Raw genomic sequence first — 22,018 nt, 5'->3', positions numbered from 1 at the left:
CGACTTCACAGCGCCCATCCAATTTCTGACACTGCATCTCTCTGTATATTCCTCCGCAGGCTAAGGTGAAGAAAGCAGGGCTTCGGTTACCCAGTTATTGGTGACCAGAAAGTAACACGACATCACCCGGGCCAAATTCACAACTCCCCATTACTGAATCTCCTGCAGACACAGAGTACACGCCTAGAGATCAGAAAAAGCACATGCCACCTGAACAGCGTGTGGGAGCTCAGATTCCCCGCACAATTGATACAGTGTCCTTACTTTGTATTCAATTCCCTCTGCCACAATCATTTCTAGGATATCTAGAAGCAGAGAATTTCTTCCTGGGAGGGAGGCAGTATACTTTGTAATTCCAATAAACAGTCCTTTCCAATATGTGATTTTTTCACATCTCCAAATTAATAGTCTAGGATATATAACAAAATGTAAAGACGACGCCGTTGACACTGTAGGCAGGTCAACGATAGCCCACATGCACTGCTGTGTGGTTGTGCAGTTTCACAGTTTTAGGTGCAAAGATAAAAGAAACGTGGTACTGGTCTGCTTTGTAAGCGTATCAATGGAATAATGGATTTAATTCTGGAATTTACAGAGGCATAAGCAACGGGTTTCCCTTCAGAACAAAGACTAAGCTGAGGAGAGTAAAAATATTTTGAGAGGAATGATTGAGAAAAGTTTTTAGCGATATGTGTTCTCAGGAGAAATAAATAGAAAGAACAGGCAGTTACTCTCAAAAGGAAATTATTCTTGGAAAGTACAGCTTTGGGGCGGGGGAAAGAATACGTATGGTTGTCATATAACTGAGATGTTATACGTGCTGAAGAGACACTGCACTTCAATTAGGACTCAGACCAATGGAAAGGAATCGCATGGCCTTAGATTTCTGCTCAAAATAAGGGGAAATTTTTTAAATAGTCCAAAGTTGAACTTGGGAAATAGACCACTGAACTTCATCAGGCTTCTGGGCAATCAACTGACGTGCAATATGTATAAGGTGTTTAAATATTTAATTGGGGCAGATAACAAGAACAAGAATGATGATAAAAAACAATGACAGGCAAGCAATAGTAATAGTGAACTTTCTCAGGGCACAGAGGATGTGCCTGGCTTTGTTTAAGCAGTTTATACAAACAGAGGGACTGTTAAACCTTCCCCAAGCAGTTATTTTTCCCTTCAGACAATGGATAACACATGGAGACTCAGCGAAAGACATCAGTCCCTGGCTCTGTGTCTCTGTATGGCCACGTGAATAAGTTTGGATCAATGAAACAGGAGTGGAATGATGTAGCTACTTTTATGCAATCTTTCTGATCATGCCCTTTATTTACTTTTCAGCCCTTCCCGTTAGAGCATCTTTAGAACCAGATAAAATAGTCACATTAGGATGCAAAGTTGACCTTCCTCCCTAGTCTCAACATGACTTGATGGAGAAGAGCCTTCTTTCTACCCACAATAGTCAACTTGCCTATTTTTGGAGTTTTGCATAAGAGAAAAATAAACTATTTTTTTCCATTTACTCTCCTTTTAAGTGTCTTTGTTAAAATAAGTTTGCCTCTTCTCTAATTAATGTAACAAGTGTCTTCATCTTTCAAACAATCCTGTTATTATTACCATTTATAGAAAGGAAATTGAAGCACAAGAATTGACAGAACTTACAAGGATTGCTACTGAGATTCAACCTCAGTTGTGTTACCTCTTGTATTGATCATTAAACTCACTCCCAACTCTGCGATTCTGTGTGGTTGTTGTGATCGTGATGGTCCTAATTCGAGCCCACACTGTGTTTATTGTTAGGATTCAAATGTGCTTGAGCTGAGTTTGGGGACAAGGAGCCCTTAATGAGTCAGAGACCTGATGAATGCGAATGGAGAAGAAGGCTTCAAATGTGTTTCTCTACCTGGATCCATTGTCTGACCTCCGAGAAAAGAGACTGGGGCAGAAGCTAAGAAACTGATTTGATAAATGAGACTTTGAACCCCGAGGGCATGTTTTTATGCCTGTTTTCAAAAGGGCAAAACTACTACCACCTCCCAGGAAGCCCCTCCTGATCCCCCCAGTTAGAACCATGCTTCTATTTCCATGGCTTCTCTTTATAGTTTACATCTTTTATGACGCTTATGGGAACTGTTTTGTATTATACTCTTTTGTGCATCTTTCCATCTCATCCATTCACTTATTTACACATTTGAAATGTATCAAATACCTATTTACTATTCTGGGCAACCTGTTTTTTACTGACACAGAAATAATGAAATCATAAACTTCAAGCAAATTAAGGGTGAAGACCATGCTCTGATTACATTTTTGACTTCCACATTACCTACTTTTGCTATAGTGCCCAATTTCTCATTAAGTGGTAGGCACACATTTCATATCTATGAAGTCTGATTGTGTAATAAATAAGTGTAGAAATCCAGGAAACATGAAGAAGTAAAGTGGTTCATGATAATTGGGGAACCCGCATTAGAAATGGCTTCATAACAGAAAGAATGAAGCGTTGTTGAGAAGGGATGATATAAAAATTTCTTAGGGGGGGCGCCTTGGTGGCTCAGTCCATTGGGCATCTGACTCTTGATTTTGGCTCAGGTCATGATCTCAGGCTCATGGGATCCAGCCCAACCTCAGGCTCTGCGCTCACTGGGGAGTCTGCTTGGGTTTCTCTCTCTCTCCCTCTGCCCCTCCCCCAGCTCTCTCTCTCTAAAATAAATAAATAAATCTTTTTAAAAAGTTTCTTAGGGATAGAGTCTTGGCTGTACTGAGCAAAAAGAGACCATTTCAAAGCTCTCAAAGATTGAAAAGAAAACTAATCAAGATGTTAGTTGTTTAAATGATATAATTTTCCATCAGTATGTGAGAACTAGGAAGAAATTCTAAATAATCTAAGATTAGAAGATTTGGACCAACTAGTAAGACATAAAAAAATAGACTAAGAACCTCTTATCATGAATTTAGTCTCATTTAGGCTACAAAAATTATAATTCTCTAAATTAACAAGTGTGTTTGGAATTTGCCTCTGAAGTGTTCTCTCATTTTAGAGCAATCACTTTGGCATATCCTGAAGCTTGTGTTGAAGATTACAGAAGAAGGAAAGAGATCTAAATGTAAAGAGAAGTCTAAACCCCTTGGTAGAGCTTTGAGGGAAATTAACTAGATACTCTTCTGGGTGGAGCTAGTCTGGCTCAGTGTGGTCCTGTTGTTTTGTGTCTAAGCTCAAGGAAAGATTTCCAGTAACTGGCTTGTCTTGGGACCTTTTTAGAACACAGGGATGAGTCACAAACTTTTCTAAAACCTGAGCTTTCTTCTCAAAAGACAGATTGCCATCCTTACATCTATTAGGATTTCCTTCTTACCTGAGAAAATGTGAACAAGGAGAATGAGAGCAGCAGAAATTAAGAAAAAGATTCTCATGGCTCCAGACATCGGTGGAGAGAGGGTACAGTTGCTAGAATGCAGCTCTTTTACCAAGGAAAGTTGATTAAAACAAGTTCTACAGCTCTGGAAGGGCTGGAAGTCAACTTCGGTTTGTGATATTCATTAAGAAGAAACTATTGTTCATGCTCCACTGAGTAATGTGTGGGCTGCTGGATCAGGTATTACCCCAGTGATGTTTTTGGGAGAGTAAGGCTGTTCTCCTGCTTGTATTCCTCTATTCTATGTCTCTGCCTCCGCATCTATTTTTCCCTGAAGCCACATTTTAGGTACCTCCACTTCCAGAAGGTCTATAACCCCCATTTCTTTTCTTCTTCTCTAAGATGTTACATTCAACTTGGTCTCTTATAAGATTCACTTGGCAGTTATTAAGGGGTGCCTGGTAAAATTGCTTTTCAAAAATTATAGTATATGAAAAATTTTTATCTGTCCAATGTGACTATAAGCTCCACGGAAGAATGACTCTCCTTCCATCCTTTTCCTTCCACTCGTTCCTCGTGACAGTGCTTTGCAGCAGTAGATGTTCAAAATATATGGGTTCTTTGACTTATTAATTGATAGCTGTTTAGTTAGAGGAACCCATGAAACAATTAATATGGAAATTGTTATTAAATGCTCAAAGTTTTTACATTTGTAAGATATTATTATTAAGGATAACGACATTATGATTAAATATGACCATATCTCATATGTTATGGGAATAGCTTTCATTCAACAAGTATGGGTTGGAGAACTATTTATGTTTACTTATATGTTACTAAGAAATTTGAATTTTATCCTAAAATCACAGGGAAGTTATTGAAGGGTTTTAAGTAAGGGGGTTATTTGAAAGATTAAAACTCAAACAAGGAGTTCCATTTCGAATAAAGCAAAGTCAGCTCCTACTGATAATAAGTAAAACTTTGGGGGAAAAAATTACCTGAAGAATATGAAAGTTGAAACAAATACAGGCATATTTTAGAAAAAAGTCAAAACTTGGAAAAATGAAACAGCACAGAGTATGTTCTCTCTGATTGCAATGTGGCATGGAGAGGTTAACTCAAAACAAACAAAAATATCTATCCTCTTTCTAAACTTAGAACACAAAGCCAGGGCCAAGGGAGACTGTATCTGCTGAAAATGAAGACCCAGAGAAGGGAGCTTAGGTTCTACGTGTGAACTCTGCCCATGACTTTTGCTAACCCTTGAGCGATGCTTGCACCTAGTTAAGGTAAAACAAAATGACAAACACACAAACACCCCTGAGATTTGAGCTGCTGCCCATTACAGCCAAGGTAATATTTGCAAATTGAGTTTAATAAAGTCACTTTCCTGTTAAAACAAAAATATCAGGGTGCCTGTGTTGCTCAGTCAGTTAAACATCTGCCTTCAGCTCAGGTCATGATCCCAGGGTCCTGGGATCAAGTCCCACATCCGGATGCCTGCTCGGCAGGGGGGGGGGGGGGTCTGCTTCTCCCTCTGCCTTGGCCCCTCCCCCCTGCCTGTTCTCTCTCGCTCACTCTCTTTCAAATAAATAAATAAAATCTTAAAAAAAAAACTTAAAAAAATTAGCAATTCTTCTGAGGCTGTAGCAGTATTCACATCCTCTTCAACACAACGTTCACAGTGTCCAGGACATCGATGATGTTGAAATATTTCAGACAAGGAATTTAATATATCTATTTTAAGATGCTCCAATAGTAAAGAAAATATGCTTGCAATCAATTTTAAATATGGAAAATCTCATTAGAGAACAGAAAATGTAAAGATACTTTGATACTAAAAAATACAATATCTGAAAAAAATTAACTGAATAGATTTGATAGCATAGAAAATATGACAGGATCAAGAGTCACTGAATCAAAAAAATTATGAGATCTGTAGATCAGAGAGAAAAAAGATTGAGAAACACAGGCCTTTGAGGGCCTGAGGTATAATATCAAAGACAGGTAATTAAAGTCTCAGAATGAGGGGAGAAACATAATGGGATAAAAAGTAGTTTAAGGAAATAATGGCTGAAAACTACCAAATTTGGTGAAAGACAAATTGACCAAACCAGGAAGCTTTGCAAATCACAAAGGACATGGATACCATGCTTAGGCACATCACAGTCAAACTCCTGAAACCCAGAAAAGGGAGGAAATCGTGAAAGCATCCAGAGAAGAGTAACACTTTCAGTTCAGGGAAACAGCAATTGAGTTACCACTGGCTTCTGTTCAGAAACAAAAGAGGTCAGGTGACCGTGCATGCACCTCAAAGCCCCGAAGGAAAACAGGCACAGCGCTGCCAGCTCCAAACTCCATCTGCAGGAAAAAGTCCTTTAAAAAAGGGTAACCGGGTGATGGGCATTAAGGAGGGAATGTGTGGCGATGAGCACTGGGTGGTATACGCAAATAATGAATCGTGGAACACTACAACAAAAACTAATGATGTACTATTATATGTAGGCTAATGGAACATAATAAAAGAAAAAAAAGGGGGGAGATAGACTGACCATATTTTCAGGGCAAAGAAAACGAAAAGAATTTTTCTCTAGCAGAGATTCCCTACAGGAATACTGTAAAAGGAAATTCTGTAAAAGGTGAGGGGAACTACCGGAAGGAAACTTGATTTTCAAGGAGAATGAAAAACGTCAGACATGATAAATATCAGAGTAAGTATTAAAAAAATACTTTGTCTTTTAATTTATTTGAAATGTACATGACTTCTTAACACAGAAACTGTAACATTGCCTTGTGGGTTTATAATGGATGTGATACATACAAAAAAATACAGCAAAAAGGTCTGTTATGAGAATGGGGAGAAATATATCTACCTATACAATTACAAGGCTTCCAAATTTTGAATAAGGTAGATTAATATCAACTCTAAGTAGATATAAAAACTTAAGGATGTGTATTGGTACCCCAGTGAAACCACTAATCATAATTAACACCTTGTAATGGAAGTTTTGACTCAAATATCCCAATAATCTGAAGAAGACGAGAGAGAACAGAGGAATAAGCTCAGGGGGACAAACACACCCAAAATAGTAAATTGACAGACCAACATCTAACTAATCTATCATTACTTATGTAAAACTATCAAGGGACTGAACATTCTCCTTAAAAGGTAGAGATAATTAGATGAATTAAACAGGAAGACAAAACTATGTGTGATCTATAAAGGAAGTATCTCTCCAAACATTTTTTTTCTTTTGAAGTAATTATAGACTCACAATAAGTTGCAAAAATGGTACAGAGAGGTCTTGTGCACCCATTACCCAGCCTACTCCAATGGGGACATCACCCATAATTGTGAATTGTCAAAGCTAAGACATAAATTGGCAGAGTAAAATCAGACCACAAATTATAAGGAAAGCATTGTAAATATAAAGAGACACAGAAAGGTTGAAAGCTAATGAATGGAAAAACATAAACTATCAAAGTATCAAGAGTAAGGAGGCTGGAGTGGCAATATTCATTTCAGATAAAAAAAAGAATATATTATCAAATAGAAAGTGGGATGCTGCGTAACATGTTTACACATTAACTGATTGAAGTGAGGGGGGAAACAGACAGTTCTACATTCAGAGCAGAAGATTTTGATATCACTCTTCTCAGCAAAGGGTAGACCCAAAAGTTAGTAAACACAAAGTTGATCTAAACAACCCTATTACTGTGTTGACTGAATTGATATTTACACAATACAACATAAAACAACTGCAAAATACACACACACACACTTTTTTCAAGTACATATGATACATTCATCCAAATAGATCACACACTAGGCCATAAAACATTCATATTTTTGTTGAATTATCGAGTTCTCCCTTCAATGTGTCAGTTCTCACTTCATGTATTTTGTGGTTCTTGTTTGTTTTATACATGCTTATCATTGTCATGTCTTCTTGAGGGGTTGATGCACCTCTCACTATACAAAGTTCTCTTGTCCCTAGCTCCTTGTTCTTTCATTCTTCTACTTTTGACCTCTTCATTTCCTTGAATCTAAAGTGTGTCTCCTGCACACAGCATATAGTTGGATCTTTTTTAAAAAAACTCCATTCTGCTAGGCTCTAACTGGAGTGTTTAATCCATTTGCATGTAATGCCATAATTGATGAGGTAGGATTTACATCTGCCATTTGCTGTTTTCTTTTTTATTTATTTTGTTTTAGAGACAGAGAGAGAGATAGAGCCTGGGGGTGGGGGACAGAGGGAGAGGGAGAGAGAGAATCCCAAGCAGACTCCACATCTAGCGTGGAGCCCGACATTGGGCTCAATCTCACGACCCTGAGATCATGATCTGAGCCTAAATCAAGAGTCAGATGCTGAACCGACTGAGCCACCCAGGTGCCGCCTGCTGTTTGTTTTCTACGTTATTTCTCCCCCACCCCATTCCTGCATTACTGTCTTCTTTTGTGCTAAATAGATATTTCCCGAGGGACCATTTGAATTCCCTTGCCATTTGTGGTGCTGTGTATGTTTGAGTTATATTATAAATGACTTGGGGGTTTGCAATCAGTTTTAAACAACCTAGTTTGAATTAATAATAACTCCATTCCAATGGTGAACAAAAACGTTACTCTGTATAGCTTGGTTTGCTCCCATTTCTTTTGTGCTGTTAGAAAGAAGTTGGAGTTTTGAAGTATGAGAGACACTCTGCCTGGCCTTGAAGGAGAAAGCTGCCTGTTTATGGAAAGAGCCACAGGGCAGGGAATGCCAGGCAGCCTCTGTGTGCTTCAGGACAGCCTCCTGGCTGACAGCCTGCAAGAGGACAGCCACCCACCACAGGCCGACAACTGCAAGTGACAGAATTTTCCCCTAAGCCCCAGAGCGGGTGCAAGGGGATCTCTTGCCTCAGATTAGATGAAAGTCCCAGCCAACCCCATGCTGTCAGTCCCGCGAAACCCTGAGTGGGGCTCCAGCTACACCATGCCTGGACTTGGGACCCACAGAAGTGTGAGAGAATGTGTGGTGTTTTAAGCCGCTAGCTTTTGTGGTACTTTGTGACACAGTGAAAGAAACGAGTGCAAGAGTATTCCAAGGTAGATCGCCTTTTGGGGAACACACTGATGTGTTCTTTTGAGGTTCCTGTGTGGCCCACAGCCTTGCACAGTTTCCTGAATGGTTGATGTTCTTTCTGGTCCATCTTAGGAATCTCCCTCCACCCCTCACCTCCCAGGGCTGTATCCTAAAACCACTTACTACTGAGTCCCTTTGCTTTAGCAGGGCACAGTATTTGGGAGTTTCCTATAGGATGGTTTCAGCCCAGTGATCTTGTGTAGCGTTTGCTTGGTCCATGGGAGCCACGCCCCTTTTGCCCTGCCTAATATGGTAAATGCAGCCACCCCATGGCTGACCTTTCTGTCCTGCCACTGTGGACAACTCCAGCTGGAGTTCTTCGCCTGCAGACACTGTCAGGTGTGAGCACGACAGGGCAGCGTGTTGAGTTTTCCAAGTAGCTGCTTGAAATGAAGCCCATCTCATAAGGATTGATGTGAAAGTGTTATTTTCCTTGAGAGCCAGAGTGAGGTCCCAATCACAGCACAGCAGCCCATTTTCCAAAGAAATCTGTCCCCAAGCTTTCTTTTATACCCTCCGGGCACAGGAAGAAGGCTAAGTGTTTCAGAGCACATTTTGTGGTCAACTTCGTTACTATTCCTGCATCTGGGGTCCGGTACTTCAGTGGGGAATGTGGGAGAAAATGATACTTAATGTTTTGTCCTCAGCCCAAACTGATCAATCTTACTCTACAGGCACTGCTGTTCCCTTTCAGCTATGGGGAGGGAGTTCTGAAATGGAACCCCAAACCAAGAAGGGACAATGCACGTTTAGCATAGTTAGACCAGAGCCACGGTTTCAAAATCAATGGAGGTAAAGTCATGCTAAGCAGGAGCATTATGTAGACTAGAGTGGAGATACTTCAGGGAAAAACCAGCTGCACCAGTGTCTCTTCTTCCTGACCATTTCCCTCTGACCCGTCCACCATGTAGGAGACTTTCCCTTTCAGAAAATCCAGCAGACTGATTTTGGAGATCTCCATGAGTTACTATGGAAATCAACAGAAATTTATCTGAAGAAGCCAAGGGCAGCCACTTGACCCCTGAAAGTGCTGAATTTAATAAGAAATTAGTATGGGTTGAGACTTTATTATTTTGTAGGGAGGACTGAGTGTCTCAGGAAGAAGGGGAGTGGATGAAAATGTCCTAGAAAGAAGCCACGTGAAGAAGAGAGGAGAGAGCAAGAGGAAGAGAGAAGGAGTAATTCCTGAGTAGGCGAGCATCTATGGGATGCTGTACAAGGTAAAGAGTAAAGGAACATCAGGGCAGAGCCACTGGTCCACCTCTCTGTATGACTCTGAGACATGCACATGACTCCTTCCATAAAAGAGACATCAGTTAGAGTCCAGGGTGTTTTCAGTTTGGGGAATCAAGGAATGTGGTGTTTGGAATGAGCAGGGAGTATCTGGTCTCATGGTCCTCTGTAAACCATCAATAGTACTCTCGCTGTGGAGAACTGAGGAGGAGCACCCACTCGCAGATGATCACTCACTTGTAGATTCCTACGTTGCCCCACTGCCCACTTCCCTGAGTTAATTCCTGTGAAAACGAGGGAAACACTCTCAGGTTGGCAAAGGTGATGACTCAGGTCTCTTTTGGAGGACAATTGATCAAATGTCAATTGATCTGACAGTAGAGCCCACGGAAAAGCCCAATCGGTCAGGCTCCAGGCATGAAAACAGCTCCCACACCAGGTAGTTTGATAGAGATGATTTCACTCGGAGAGGAAGTGATGAAGTGTCAGAAAAGCTGAACATGCAAAACGGGAGCTGTGAGGCAGCCCCAGGGTTAGCCCTAGCTGGCTGCAGGAAAAGCGGGAGGCTGTGGTGTGAGCCCAGGAGCCAGGACTAGCCGGCGGGAGCTGTGCCTGCAGGGGCAGAAAGGAGGGAGAAGCCAGGACACAGAAGCAGGGGCTTTGCTATGGGAGATGAGCCACTGACGGAGCACCTTCTCCCACCACGCACCCGCATCGACAGGCGCTGGCCGGAAGCCAGGAGGTGTGGAGATGGGAGTTTGCAGAGATCAGTGCCAGCGCTCAGAGCAGAGCAGGGGAAGGGCAAGGAATATATCGGAGTGCGAAGCGACAGACGATACGATGGTAGCTCAAATGTGAAGCAAAACACTGTCAGCCACCCATGTGAAACCCAAGTGATCAAATTTGAGGAGCTGCTCATAGGACGAGTAATTCTGACCTTTACTGTGTGAAGCTACAAATTTTATTTCATAAGGCAAAAGTTATACAGTCAACCATTCATGCATAGTCCAGGCTGAGCATTTTAAATTAATCTCTGACTTTTTCATTTACTGGCAAGAAAAGAAGTGCAAAGTTGGTGGCATGGACATTAACTGAGTAGGTATGATTTGCTTTAAAAATGCACTGTAAGTACTAGAATCGATGACTGACAGTGTGCTGATATTTCTAGTATGCTGTAGAATTATAATTCCATTAACACAGATGCAGATGCCGTCTCTGTTTATCTGTTTGGTTAAAATTATTACACAGAAATAGATACACAGCACATGACAGGGGTGAACACAACTTTTCTGGCTCCCGGGCTGTGACCTTGAAGAAATGAAAGCTTCTCCGAGTCTCAATTACTTCAAATACAAATGGAGATAATAAAATCATTAGATGATCTTAAGTCATAGGAGGAAAGTTTGGGGGAAAGATTTGAAAATTATAAGGTACTCTACAAATACGTAGTAGTAGTATCTGAGTAGGTTATCAGCTACCCACTCGGATCTTGATTTTTTAAGGATTATCTTAAAACATAAGCAAAGAAACAAAACAAAGGGAGAGAGACATGAGAATGATTCCGAGACTCACTCCCAGTGTAACTGGGTAAGGCACACAACTTCTCTTGTCCTCCCTGGAATACCAAGTCCTCCTTGGAAGGCCAGGAGAGTGCTGGCCTGCTTCACCTGATCTTCCGTCGGCAACAGAAAAAGTTCATCTTGCAATTTCCAACAACCTTCTCATCCTCGGTGCATATCCTTCTGCATTTGCCCCGGCCGAGCCTGCAAGGCTCACAAGCAGCAAACTCACCTAGGCCAACAAAGAGCAGCTGATACATCTCTCCAGGGACTCCCTGGAAACGGGGAGAAGGTCAAAAGCCACCAAAAAAAGGGGGAGGGTTTCTATGGTCATGAAGAGTGTTTTTAAAGAACCAGCCCTGATTTTTCAAAGGGCTCTACTTTCTTCAGGATGGAGTTGGGGAAGAGTTAATGTTGAAGCAAGAGGTGGATGCCATCCCTGCTCCCCGTGCCTTGCATGGGTCAAAAGTAGGCAAGCGCAGTGGGATGAAGTGTCATGTATACGGTAGAACCATAAAAATACATACCTGATACTTCCGTAAAGGTTACAGGATGAAGGTGGGAGGGCTACCTTGTGGTTTGAAAAGGTCCTTGAAGGTAGAGGTAAAGTTAGGTTCAGTTCTGGTTTGGGCCTGGTAACAGTGATGTGTCCTCAGTAAACTGCCTGATCTCAGCTTTCTCATGTGTCATATGGACATTCTAGAAATACTTGTCTACACTGTAAATTTCTCTAGTGGTCAAATGGAGTAATTTATGTGAGAATATTTTGCCAAACACTATGTCCTCCATTAGTTATTTTTGTTGTTGTTTACTTTAATCAGAAGCTTTTTTATATGACTGCAAAAAATTTTTCAGGGTAACTTTCATGGACCAGGAAGGTAGGGCCTTTGCCAGCCAAGAATCCGTTATCTGCTGGTCTGGTTCTCCAAGGGCAACATTTATGTTGTAACCCCTTATTCTCTTTCCTATTAACCACCCTCTTCTCAGGAACCTCAGAACTACATGGAAGCTTACAGGTTTCGCTCTCTACTGCAACCTTTCATTGGGCTCCTTGACAGCCCATTTGCCGGTCCCCGGGGCTATTTCAGGCTTTATGCTTCCTGTCTCACCACCTGCTCCTCCCTCTCACATCATTGCTCAGTAACGGGCCCAGAATTGGTCCATTCCTGGGCTGCATTCCATCCCCTTGGTGCTGGATCTCCTGAAGTTGCCCACCTAACTTCTGAACACTCACCCAGAGACTCTTTCTGTTCATGCTAATTGCTGCTTGCATTGGGCCGAAGCTTGCTGTGGGCATGGGGATGGCCGTGGCTGTCCAGTTGCTTCTATGGAGTCCACCATTAGAGTCAGTCTTTGCTCTGGTAAGCCCAGGTTAGAATCACCTGCCTCTTGGGCTTGATATTTGTGCACTCATCACACGTTGTGTTAAGAATTCTGACTGGCTCTGAAACAAAGTCCCCGATGATGACTTTTATTCCAGCCTGCTCTGATGAGAGGTGAGGACAGGCACAAGCTAACGTTCTAATGAAGATGCCTTTCTGCTAGCAGCAGATTACACCAAAGCTCCCTGATAACATTTATAAATAAAGAACCAGTGTCTTGCTTCCACGCCATGATGGTCTAACCCTACAGTACCATTCTGTGCCTCCGAGGCATCTCCACTCAATTGCTATACCTCAAGCTTCTCAACTCCTCATTCCCTTCTAGCTCCTGATTTTATTATTTTCTCCTTCTGAGTTCCAACCTTCTTCCTTGCCTGGAAACTTCTGCATCAGCATCCACCTTGTTTTCCCAGCTTATGTGAGTTCTTCCTGTTTTCACCCGGACTTGATGCCCCAGCCTGTCTTACCTCCTGAACCTTGCATTACTGAGGCAGGGAAGAATCAGCATTTGCAGCCTTGGAACCAGATAGGATATAGAATTATGTTGTATTTCTAATCTGACCTACTCTTTGGCATGCCAGGGATTATCTCTAGATGCCCCTTTGCTGCTGAATTAGAACACACATTCTTCTACTCATCACCTTTGGTGACCTTCTCTGGATGCATTTATATGGAGGTCTTCTCTGCAATGGGCAGAGTGATTTTTTGTGACGGGATCTGCTCTTTTCAGGGCGTGGGTGGTCTGACTGTTCAGTGCTGCAGTTTTATTGAGGATTTTGTATGCTACCTCTGCTTAAGGGTATTTCTGGGCACTGTTCTACCTGATTGAGAATTACAGAATTAAAACTTTGTGACTCTGGAGTCCTGAGTTGGAAGCTTAGCTTACCACTTATCACTGTGTCACCTGGACAAAATGATTGAACATCGCATCTATGTCTCAGCTTCCTCATCTTCTATAAAGTGGCAGTTACAATGGTACCCACATCACTGGAATGTTTGAAGATTAAATGCCATAGTCCACATAAGGTTAATAGACTACCTGGCATATAGTCAGCACTCAGTGACTAGTAGCCACCTGAATTTTTTTTCTCACTCCAAAATTCTGTCTAAACACTTTTAAATTCTGTTTGCAATAACCCAGGGGTGTTTCTTTTGGTTCTGTTTATAATACGCTTTCTTCCTGTAGAAGATGAGTGCACAAATAGAGATTGGGGGCTCTTCACTGTGCACAGCTGTTATATAATGGTGATTAGATTGCACAGCGTTTGATCCTTCTTAGACTAGTAGCAGAGATTGGGACACATTTTACAGGTTTTGGGACCAGATCCTGTAAGAGACAGATGAGCATGTTCTCAGAGCAGTCAGTGCTCATCGGCTGGTACAAGCGTGATCCTCTAATCTTGCTTTAGTTCCCACCATGAGCTAGTGAGACTAGCCACCAGGTCCAAATCTCTATGGCCGAAATTCCCTTGCAGTAACACAGAGATTTCTCTGTGAGATGGCAAACCCAGGCATGATGCTGGCTACAAGAGGAGTGAAGACAGAGGCAGAAATCCAGGATTTCAGGCAACTCTATTCTCACTATCATTTCCATCACTTCTTGTCTCTGGAAGTCAGAGGGAGCTGTCAGGCCAGAGGTCCTAAACGCAGAAATTATACACAAGGGATTCAACTTACCTCCTGGAAGTGGCTCAGAATACTCGAGTCCTGCCTGGCACCCTAGATTCAAAACAACACATTTTGAATATTAAAATCAGTGCAGGAAATAATGATGTATAAAACAGTATTCCCAGCTCCACACATCTGCTGTCGAAAGATAACAGATCACAGAGGCTGCATCTTTATTCTATTTCTGAAGGCCAGCACTCCCAGTAACTGGTAAGAGGTTTTAAAAAGGTGGGCAGGGTCGTAGTGTGCTTAGAAAATACCACTGCAGATTCAAGAAAATCCCGTGAGAAGCTCAGTGGGGAGCCGACTGTTACTCTCAGTTTCACGATGGCCCACAGAAAAGCCATCAGGCTTTATGATCTGCCCCCTTCACAATCCCATCCTTTTGCAATTACCTGATAGAAATTGAGCCAAAATGAAGAAAAGGGCAAAGACAAAATAAGACATCTTTCTGCTTAGGGTCATCTCTGAGGGAAGCCTCTTCAGAGCAGAGGTTTGGGAGCTCTCTGAGAGGACAAGAGGCTCACTTATACTTGAAAGTAATGGGGAACGCTCTTGGTCAGTGAAGTGAATCAATAAAGAAAGCACGTTTATATGCTCCATTTCCCAGGATCAAGGACTGACATGATGCACAATAACCCTTGGCCTCCATAAAGCCTTGTATTCTGGAAGCTCTGGCCAGGGTAGTGCAAGGAACATGAGGCCAGGAGCTGGAAAACCAGGAGCCACCCCGATCCTCCCAATCCAGCAAGCAGGAGCCTCTTACTCCATTTCTCTCTCAGAATTTACTCTTCTCTTCCATTGAATAAGGAGCAACCGCAGTTGCTAAGAGACAACACAGTTCTTCTGCCAGCCTCTCAGGCTTGGTGTCAAGCTCTAGTGATGATGATGGGGACATGCTTGGAACACAGGGAAGGCTTGGAAGGAGGACTGGTGCCCTCTAAGAGGAGCCCAAGAAGCAGGCACTGTTCCTTCCCCGGGTCTCATTTGTACTACCTATCAATGCCCCCAGGAACAAAGCGGGGAGGGGCATCATTTCGCCAAGTGAGCTCTGAATCCCCAAGCCTGTAACAATGTCCTAGCAGCCCGAAGCCAGAATTACCACATCCTTCTCATGTTTCAAGAACATGGGTATCAAAATTAACAGGAATCACTGCACCCCCAAATAAGTCCCATCCTGTTGCCTATGCTTATGGAAGGCTCTATTCTTCACTTTGGGAAGGCAAAATGGGAGCACTGAACCAGGCAGACTAAAGTCAGGTCGGTTTAGCAAGTATGTGACCTGGGGCAAGTTGCTTACTTGGTTGAACCTGTTTCTGAACCTTAAAATGGGGATATAATAAAGGTACTGCTTCATAGGATATTTAAAAGGACTCACTGAAATGAGTATCAAGTGGCTATCAGACCCCATGCTTGGAATGAGCACAGATGTACGTAGCGATGGGATGGGGGTGTCTCAGTGATAACGGTGCCATGGTGTAGGCGGGCAACTCGGCAGGAGCAGACCTCTCCCGAGCCCCCAATTCAATACTGATTCCCTCCCAGCACAGATGTTGACCTAAGAGCTGCCCGGTCCCCGTGGGTGGGAGTGGCAAGCTCACGGAAGAAACACACCTGGCTTGACTCTCTCTGCAGCGAGGCATGGTGGTCCCGTGACAACTGGCAGGAACTGTGATGGTCTGCAAGTGCCCTGCAAGTATCCTTCTGCCTGAGGAATTGTGACATTAAATAGCAAAGAAAAATTTCTATGACAGAGGAACTCAGTTCCTTTAATGGCACCTTTTTCTGGTTCTTGAATATGGGCCTCGCATTTTTATTATGCACTCAGGTCAGCACATTATGTAGCTGGTCCTGACCTGGAGTGAACTTCTAGCCTTAGAAAAATAAGATGACTCTTGCAACTCTCAAATTAAAGGGTTGGGCCTTGTCATGGGTATCACAAGACCTCCTTGCTACATGAACGGGCCAAAGAGGCCCCTGTGTGGTGGTCCCTATGGCGCTCACTTCTATAGCTCTAAGCCCCCTGCTGCAAACTCAAATTCTTCCACACCTGAGGGCTTCGAGTAGGGTGCAAATAAGCATTTGTTTAGCCACTTAGAGCTTGCCTGCTTTGCATGCCACACAAAATGCCCCCAACATCTGTTAATGTAGATAAGACAAAGCCCATAGCTGTAAGACTCCAAATTGCCGCAGCCCTCCTGAGGGCTGTGATCCCAAGACTCCCCACCTTGCTGCTGAGAGGTATCATCTAGACACGTGAGCCCCTCTCTGGTGCCCCTCTCCCCTTGGAGTTCCCTTCCCCTTTAGGGTGGATGCCTCATGCTACCATCTCTGGGAGGGCCTTCCCCCCAGGCAACCCTGCCCAGGTGCCCCCTGATGACACTTCTCTTCCTTGAGCAGCCCCCAAACCCTGGAACTCACCACACTCCAGCCCTTAGAATTCACCCACTCGGAGGCGTCTGTCCTCTCCACAGTGAGGTGGGAACAAGACGGTTCTTAGCCGTTGCAGTGCCCCACATGTCCCTTAGGAGAGTTAGTTGGCTCTTTGGAGTGCTCAGACAAGATTACACGTGCCATGTCTGAATATCTGTGTCCCGGCAACATTCATGTGGAAACCTAATCCCCACAGGGATGGTATTTGGAGGTGAGCCTTGGGAATGTGATTAGGTTAAGGGCCCTCATGAATAGGATTATTGCCTTATGAAAGGAACCCCAGAGAGCTCCCTGTCCCTATCCTCCAAGGGAGATCAGCGAGAAGTCAGCCATCTGCAACCCAGAAGAGGGTCCTCACCTGCACCTGGCCACGCGGGCGCTCAGTCTTGTGTCTCCAGCCTCCAGAACTATGAGAAATGAATATTTGCTGTTTATGAGCCACTGCATCTGTGATGTTTTTGACAGCCACTCAAAGGGACTGAGACACCACCTGAGTTTAGAGGAGAAGCCATGTGAAATCCTACCACCAAATGGGGTTCCCATAACCTCAGTAACGTTTATTTGTGTCAAAGTCCAATTATGATTCCCTTAAGTTTGCAACCTTCGCTTCCTGATGAATCAGACAGGCCTTAAGAAGCAGAGATAAATGACATAATGGGATAATAAATAAGACCAGTGAGACTGTGTGTCACTGAAAATGTTTGGAAGTTGGTCTTTTCTTATGGATTTAAATCTTTTTGATTGAGGATTGGAAGGGAATAGAGAAAAGTTAAAAATGTGTCCCTTTTCTTAGAGTATTTATGTATTCAATCATTTATTGATATCAGTATGGCACAAGGAAGTAAATGGATGGTCTTGTCCAGATCACATACAAAAACCATGTTTTCAATAACACAGCAAGCATTTATTGCTTTTTGGGGGGTTTATGATTATTTTAACAAACACTTCTAAGATATTTCAACTTTTAGTAGCAGTAATAATAGGGGGCTGATGATGAGGGAGGCTCATCTCCCTAAGGTTGCTTTAAAGAGAGGTATTCCAAAAGATGGAAGTGTTAAAGTGGATGATTCAGGTCTTACTCTCCACCCACTTAGTTGATTTACTCCAGATTAGGAAAAAGAGGTAATCAAATTAGTGGGAGACTATAACATTCAGAGTATATGGATATTTTATATATATATACATAAGTACATATGTATAATATGTATGTGTGTGTGTGTGTGTGTATAGTCTTAATCAAATATCCCATAAGCTCACAACTATCCGGGGAGCTGTTTAAGGATTAAATAAGATACTGTATGTAGCACTTTTTTTTTTTTAAGATTTATATACTTATCTGAGAGACAGAGAATGATGGGGGGCAGAGGGAGAGGAGAGAAAGAGAATCACAAGCAGACTCTCTGCTGAGCACGGAGCCCAATGCAGGGCTCAATTCCAGGACCCTGAGATCATGACCTGAGCTGAAATCAAGAGCCAGACACTTGACTGACTCAGCCACCCAGGCGCCCCTGTGTAGCACTTAAAAAAAAAAATAATAAAACATAAGCTTCAGTTGAGCAACTTGCCAAGTGTACACAGTTCACAAATATTGGAGCTGGAATTCAGATCCCACTAACTCCATTATGATATTATATAATTACTCTCATTTTACATATGAGTGAATCAAAGCTATTAAGGAGTATAGTCAAGATTAGAAATCCAGACTGCCAGATTCCAGATCTTTCATTCCTGCTGGTGTATCTATCTACCCCTGGTCATCAAGGCACCCTCTACTCTGTCTTCCCTTCTTCCCCATTGTCCTTGTTGTGAACTTTCCAGAATCAGAAAAACAATGAGCTGCAGCCTACCACCCACTGAGATGTGTGGGCTCTACTCAGCGGAGCATGGACAGTCTCTCATTTCTGACATGCCTCGTTGATCAAGATGTTCTTTGGTTTAGAGAAATGTATAAATGTTTGCTGCTCTTCTATCATGGACACTGTGCTGATCTTTCAAGACCCTGCGAGTCATGAGGACGTTCCTCTTTCTCTTTGTTGTTCTCTTCCTTCTGGCCCCAGGTAAAACCAACATCTTTGCAGGGAAGGTTATAGAGGTGGTGGCCCAGAGACAGGTCTGCTTCAAGTGAGCACCTGGGTGTGCTCAGCCCGGTGACCCTGCAGGGGAACATTTGCTACAGGAGGTGATTTTCGTTGAATGCCTCTTCTGTAAATCCCTTTCATTTTTCATTATTGTCTAGGATGGGGTATCACAGGGTTGAAGAAAGAAAGCTATGCCAGAAAAGATGCCCTTTGGTCCCCAGCTCCATGCTCACTAACAAAAACAAAAATTTGGGGAAAAAATATAAAAACAAGTGTAGGCATCAGTGGATCTTTTAAAAAATAATTGTGATAGAGATGGAACAGGTAAGGAAAAGAGCCAGAGAAAGGAGTGCTGGACAAGGAAAGGGGTGGAGGTCAGACTCTGTGTTCGTGCCAGGTCAAACGATACCCAGAAATCCAACGTACACATTGGAAACCGAGCAAGGCTCCCTTTTCAGACCAGTCAGACTTATTATATAATTAGTCGACACAATATGCAAACATGTAATAAACAGTTATCTAATAAAAGCAAATGGAGCTGACCTATGTATGTGCCATACGCACACACACACAGAGTTCCATTAACCTCTAGATGGGTGCGTGTGATGATCCATTCAAAGCCTTGTACACACAGATAGATGTACTCTCCCTTTGCAGAGGCTTTCTGTTTCTGGACCATCACTGTCAATTGGATGTAATACAAGAGCTCTTGTCAAGAGTGAGGTCCAATACCAATTGTTCAATTGACAATTGACCTTACAACACTAAGAGGGTAGCTGGAGTCCCCTGCAGTGGGAGCCACAGTTCACTGAGCTTTGAAACATCAGAGTATGTGTACTTATGAACTTAAATGCTGATGCTAGAAACGATTAGGCACATGCTGGTACCAATCCACCTGGTTTTAGTTTTACGTATGAGTGAATTAGCCACCTTTATATGTTGACCTCAGTTTCAATTTGTGTACATCGGATGCTGTCTTTACGTATCCCGGGATTAGGTAAAACTCTAAAATGTTGATTCTGATAAGATGTGTGTCTGTCCTTAACTTGAAGGGGGCTGCTCCTACGATTGCTACTGGTAAAATACTAAGGCCAGAGCAGGTATTCTGTGCAGAACAGACAAGAGGAGTCTTGGAGAGCCACTCCCAGCATCCGCCCTTACCTGCTCTTGAACACATTTGGTGAAATGTGTTAAAGAAATTTGATTGAGCCTTTCTAAACAATGTTTTTGCTTCCACACACAACAGTAAATGTTTCCCTTTCTGTATATTTATCCTTGTTTACTCCAGTCTTGGACCATCTCCCCAGCCTCAGACTTGCCCTGCTCTCACCAAGGATCACTTTGACAGTGTTGGGAAGTTACCCACCCTGGAGGGGTTTACAGGAATAAGGTGATCATTACCCCAATAGATTCTGATAAAAGAACAATAGCTTCTGCTTCTCAAAACCCCCCCACAGCCTTACCCCAAATACCAGAAGATAAATCTCTTCGTCCTGGTCCTTAATCCACGTATGACAAAAAGATAGAAAAAATCAAAGAGAAAATAGTTCCCTACTATCTCATCTACTGTCAGGGCAAGACACTATGGCAGCTCGTAAAGCAATCTTTACTAGCCAGTTACATGACCGTACCTGGTAACTGGACATATCTGAGAAGAGAATTAATCCAGGTGGCTCCTTCCCTTGTATAGCCAGGAATGCATTTTTTGATGAGAAATGCTTCAAGCTTAACGGGAGATGCGTGAATTCTTGTCGGAAAAATGAAGAACTTGTTGCTCTCTGCCAGAAGTCTCTGAAATGCTGCCTGATGCTCCAGCCATGTTGGAAGAGTAAAGATGATTAAATCTGAAGACTGGCTTTCCAGAGTGACATAAATGACCTAGTTTTGTCTTCTCTTTACTCTGGCCTCTTCAGTGAGAAGACACCTCAATAAAAATAAATGAATGTCTTTTATCAATTTGTCAAGTGCTTCACTTAGAATAAGGAAATGTGAGTAGCTAACCTTGATGGTCCCTGCCTACTGGCTTCTTTTTCTGTAATTTTTTGGTAAGGGGATTTTCCCAAAACCATCTGATATTTCTTTTTAAAGGGGACTGGTAAAGACTATAAGTCAACAAAACTCTAGCTTGTCCTCAGGTGTCAGCCCCAACCACCTGTTGAGATAAAGGATAGATAAATGGATGGGTAGAGAATTGAACATATATCTATACAGATAGTTATATTAATGACAAATAGATAGCAGATAAATTTACTTATTAAGGACTCTCATGTGTCAGACACACGTCTAAATTAATCATCTTGACTCCATGGTTTTAATTGGAGACAGTTAAATACTCCCTATGGATTTGTCCCCATCCATAAGTCTGGAATCAAATTTGCTGATGGGCAGAGGGATTGTAAGTATCTAGAGTTGACAACATCTCCAGGGACCTGGGTCCTGGTCCCAGATTGACTTTCTATGATTTGCCAAATTACTGCCTGGCACTAAGCTTTCATATTACTCGCTTCAGGTAAGGATTCCTGGTCATGTTCCACAGGCCTAAGATCCAGCCTTGGTTCCCTGCTGGATCAGAAATCTTGCCTTATTTGCCTCTTGATTCCTCAAGGTCAATGTATTTAATCCTGTTGGAATCAACCATCTTTTTTAATGACATTTTTCTGTTTTGAGATAATTATAGAGTCATATATAGTTGTAAAAGATGATACAGATACATCTCTACCTTTTAATCCGGTTTTCCCAATAGCACAACCAGAGTGCAATATGACCACCAAATATTGACAGGATACAAAACAAGTCCATCACCACAGAGACCCCCGCCATGTTGTACATTCAGACCCACTCTGCTTCCTGCCTCCACTTCCGCCTTAACTCCTGGTGAGATTAATCTGTTCTCCACTTCGACAACTTGTCCCTTCAGGAGTGTCAAATAAATGGAATCATACCGAGGTAACTTCTGGGAATTGGCTTTTTACTCACGATAGTTCTCTTTTTACTCACAAGGACAAGAGATTCTTCAAGTTTGTTTCATGTCTCAGGACATCTTTCCTCTTTGTTGTTGCGTGGTAGTCCACGGTATGGATGTACCACAGTTTAACCATTCACCTGCTGGAGGACAGCTGGGTCCTTCCCAGTTTGGTGCTATTTCAAGTAAAGTTGCTGTCAACATTTATGTTTTTTGAAGGTTTTTTT

The 22,018-nt window shown here is 42.5% G+C and overlaps 2 protein-coding genes across 2 annotated transcripts; one reads left to right on the top strand and one right to left on the bottom strand.

Moving 5' to 3' along the window:
• Positions 1-11,372: 11,372 nt before the first annotated feature.
• On the bottom strand, positions 11,373-14,783 carry DEFB105B (defensin beta 105B). Its single transcript, XM_021694269.1, has 3 exons — positions 14,714-14,783; positions 14,328-14,369; positions 11,373-11,500 (listed from the first exon to the last, which is right to left on the bottom strand). Exons 1-3 carry the CDS (start codon positions 14,781-14,783, stop codon positions 11,373-11,375), a joined length of 240 nt encoding a protein of 79 aa, XP_021549944.1.
• Positions 14,784-18,759: 3,976 nt separating this feature from the next.
• DEFB106B (defensin beta 106B) lies at positions 18,760-20,671 on the top strand. Its single transcript, XM_021694267.1, has 2 exons — positions 18,760-18,808; positions 20,520-20,671. Exons 1-2 carry the CDS (start codon positions 18,760-18,762, stop codon positions 20,669-20,671), a joined length of 201 nt encoding a protein of 66 aa, XP_021549942.1.
• Positions 20,672-22,018: the final 1,347 nt, after the last annotated feature.

The sequence above is a fragment of the Neomonachus schauinslandi genome, chromosome 2 (assembly GCF_002201575.2).
Source record: "Neomonachus schauinslandi chromosome 2, ASM220157v2, whole genome shotgun sequence".
Classification (NCBI taxonomy): Eukaryota; Metazoa; Chordata; class Mammalia; order Carnivora; family Phocidae; genus Neomonachus; species Neomonachus schauinslandi.
Note: the sequence above shows the minus strand (reverse complement) of the source record. Positions and strands in the feature narration are given on the sequence as shown.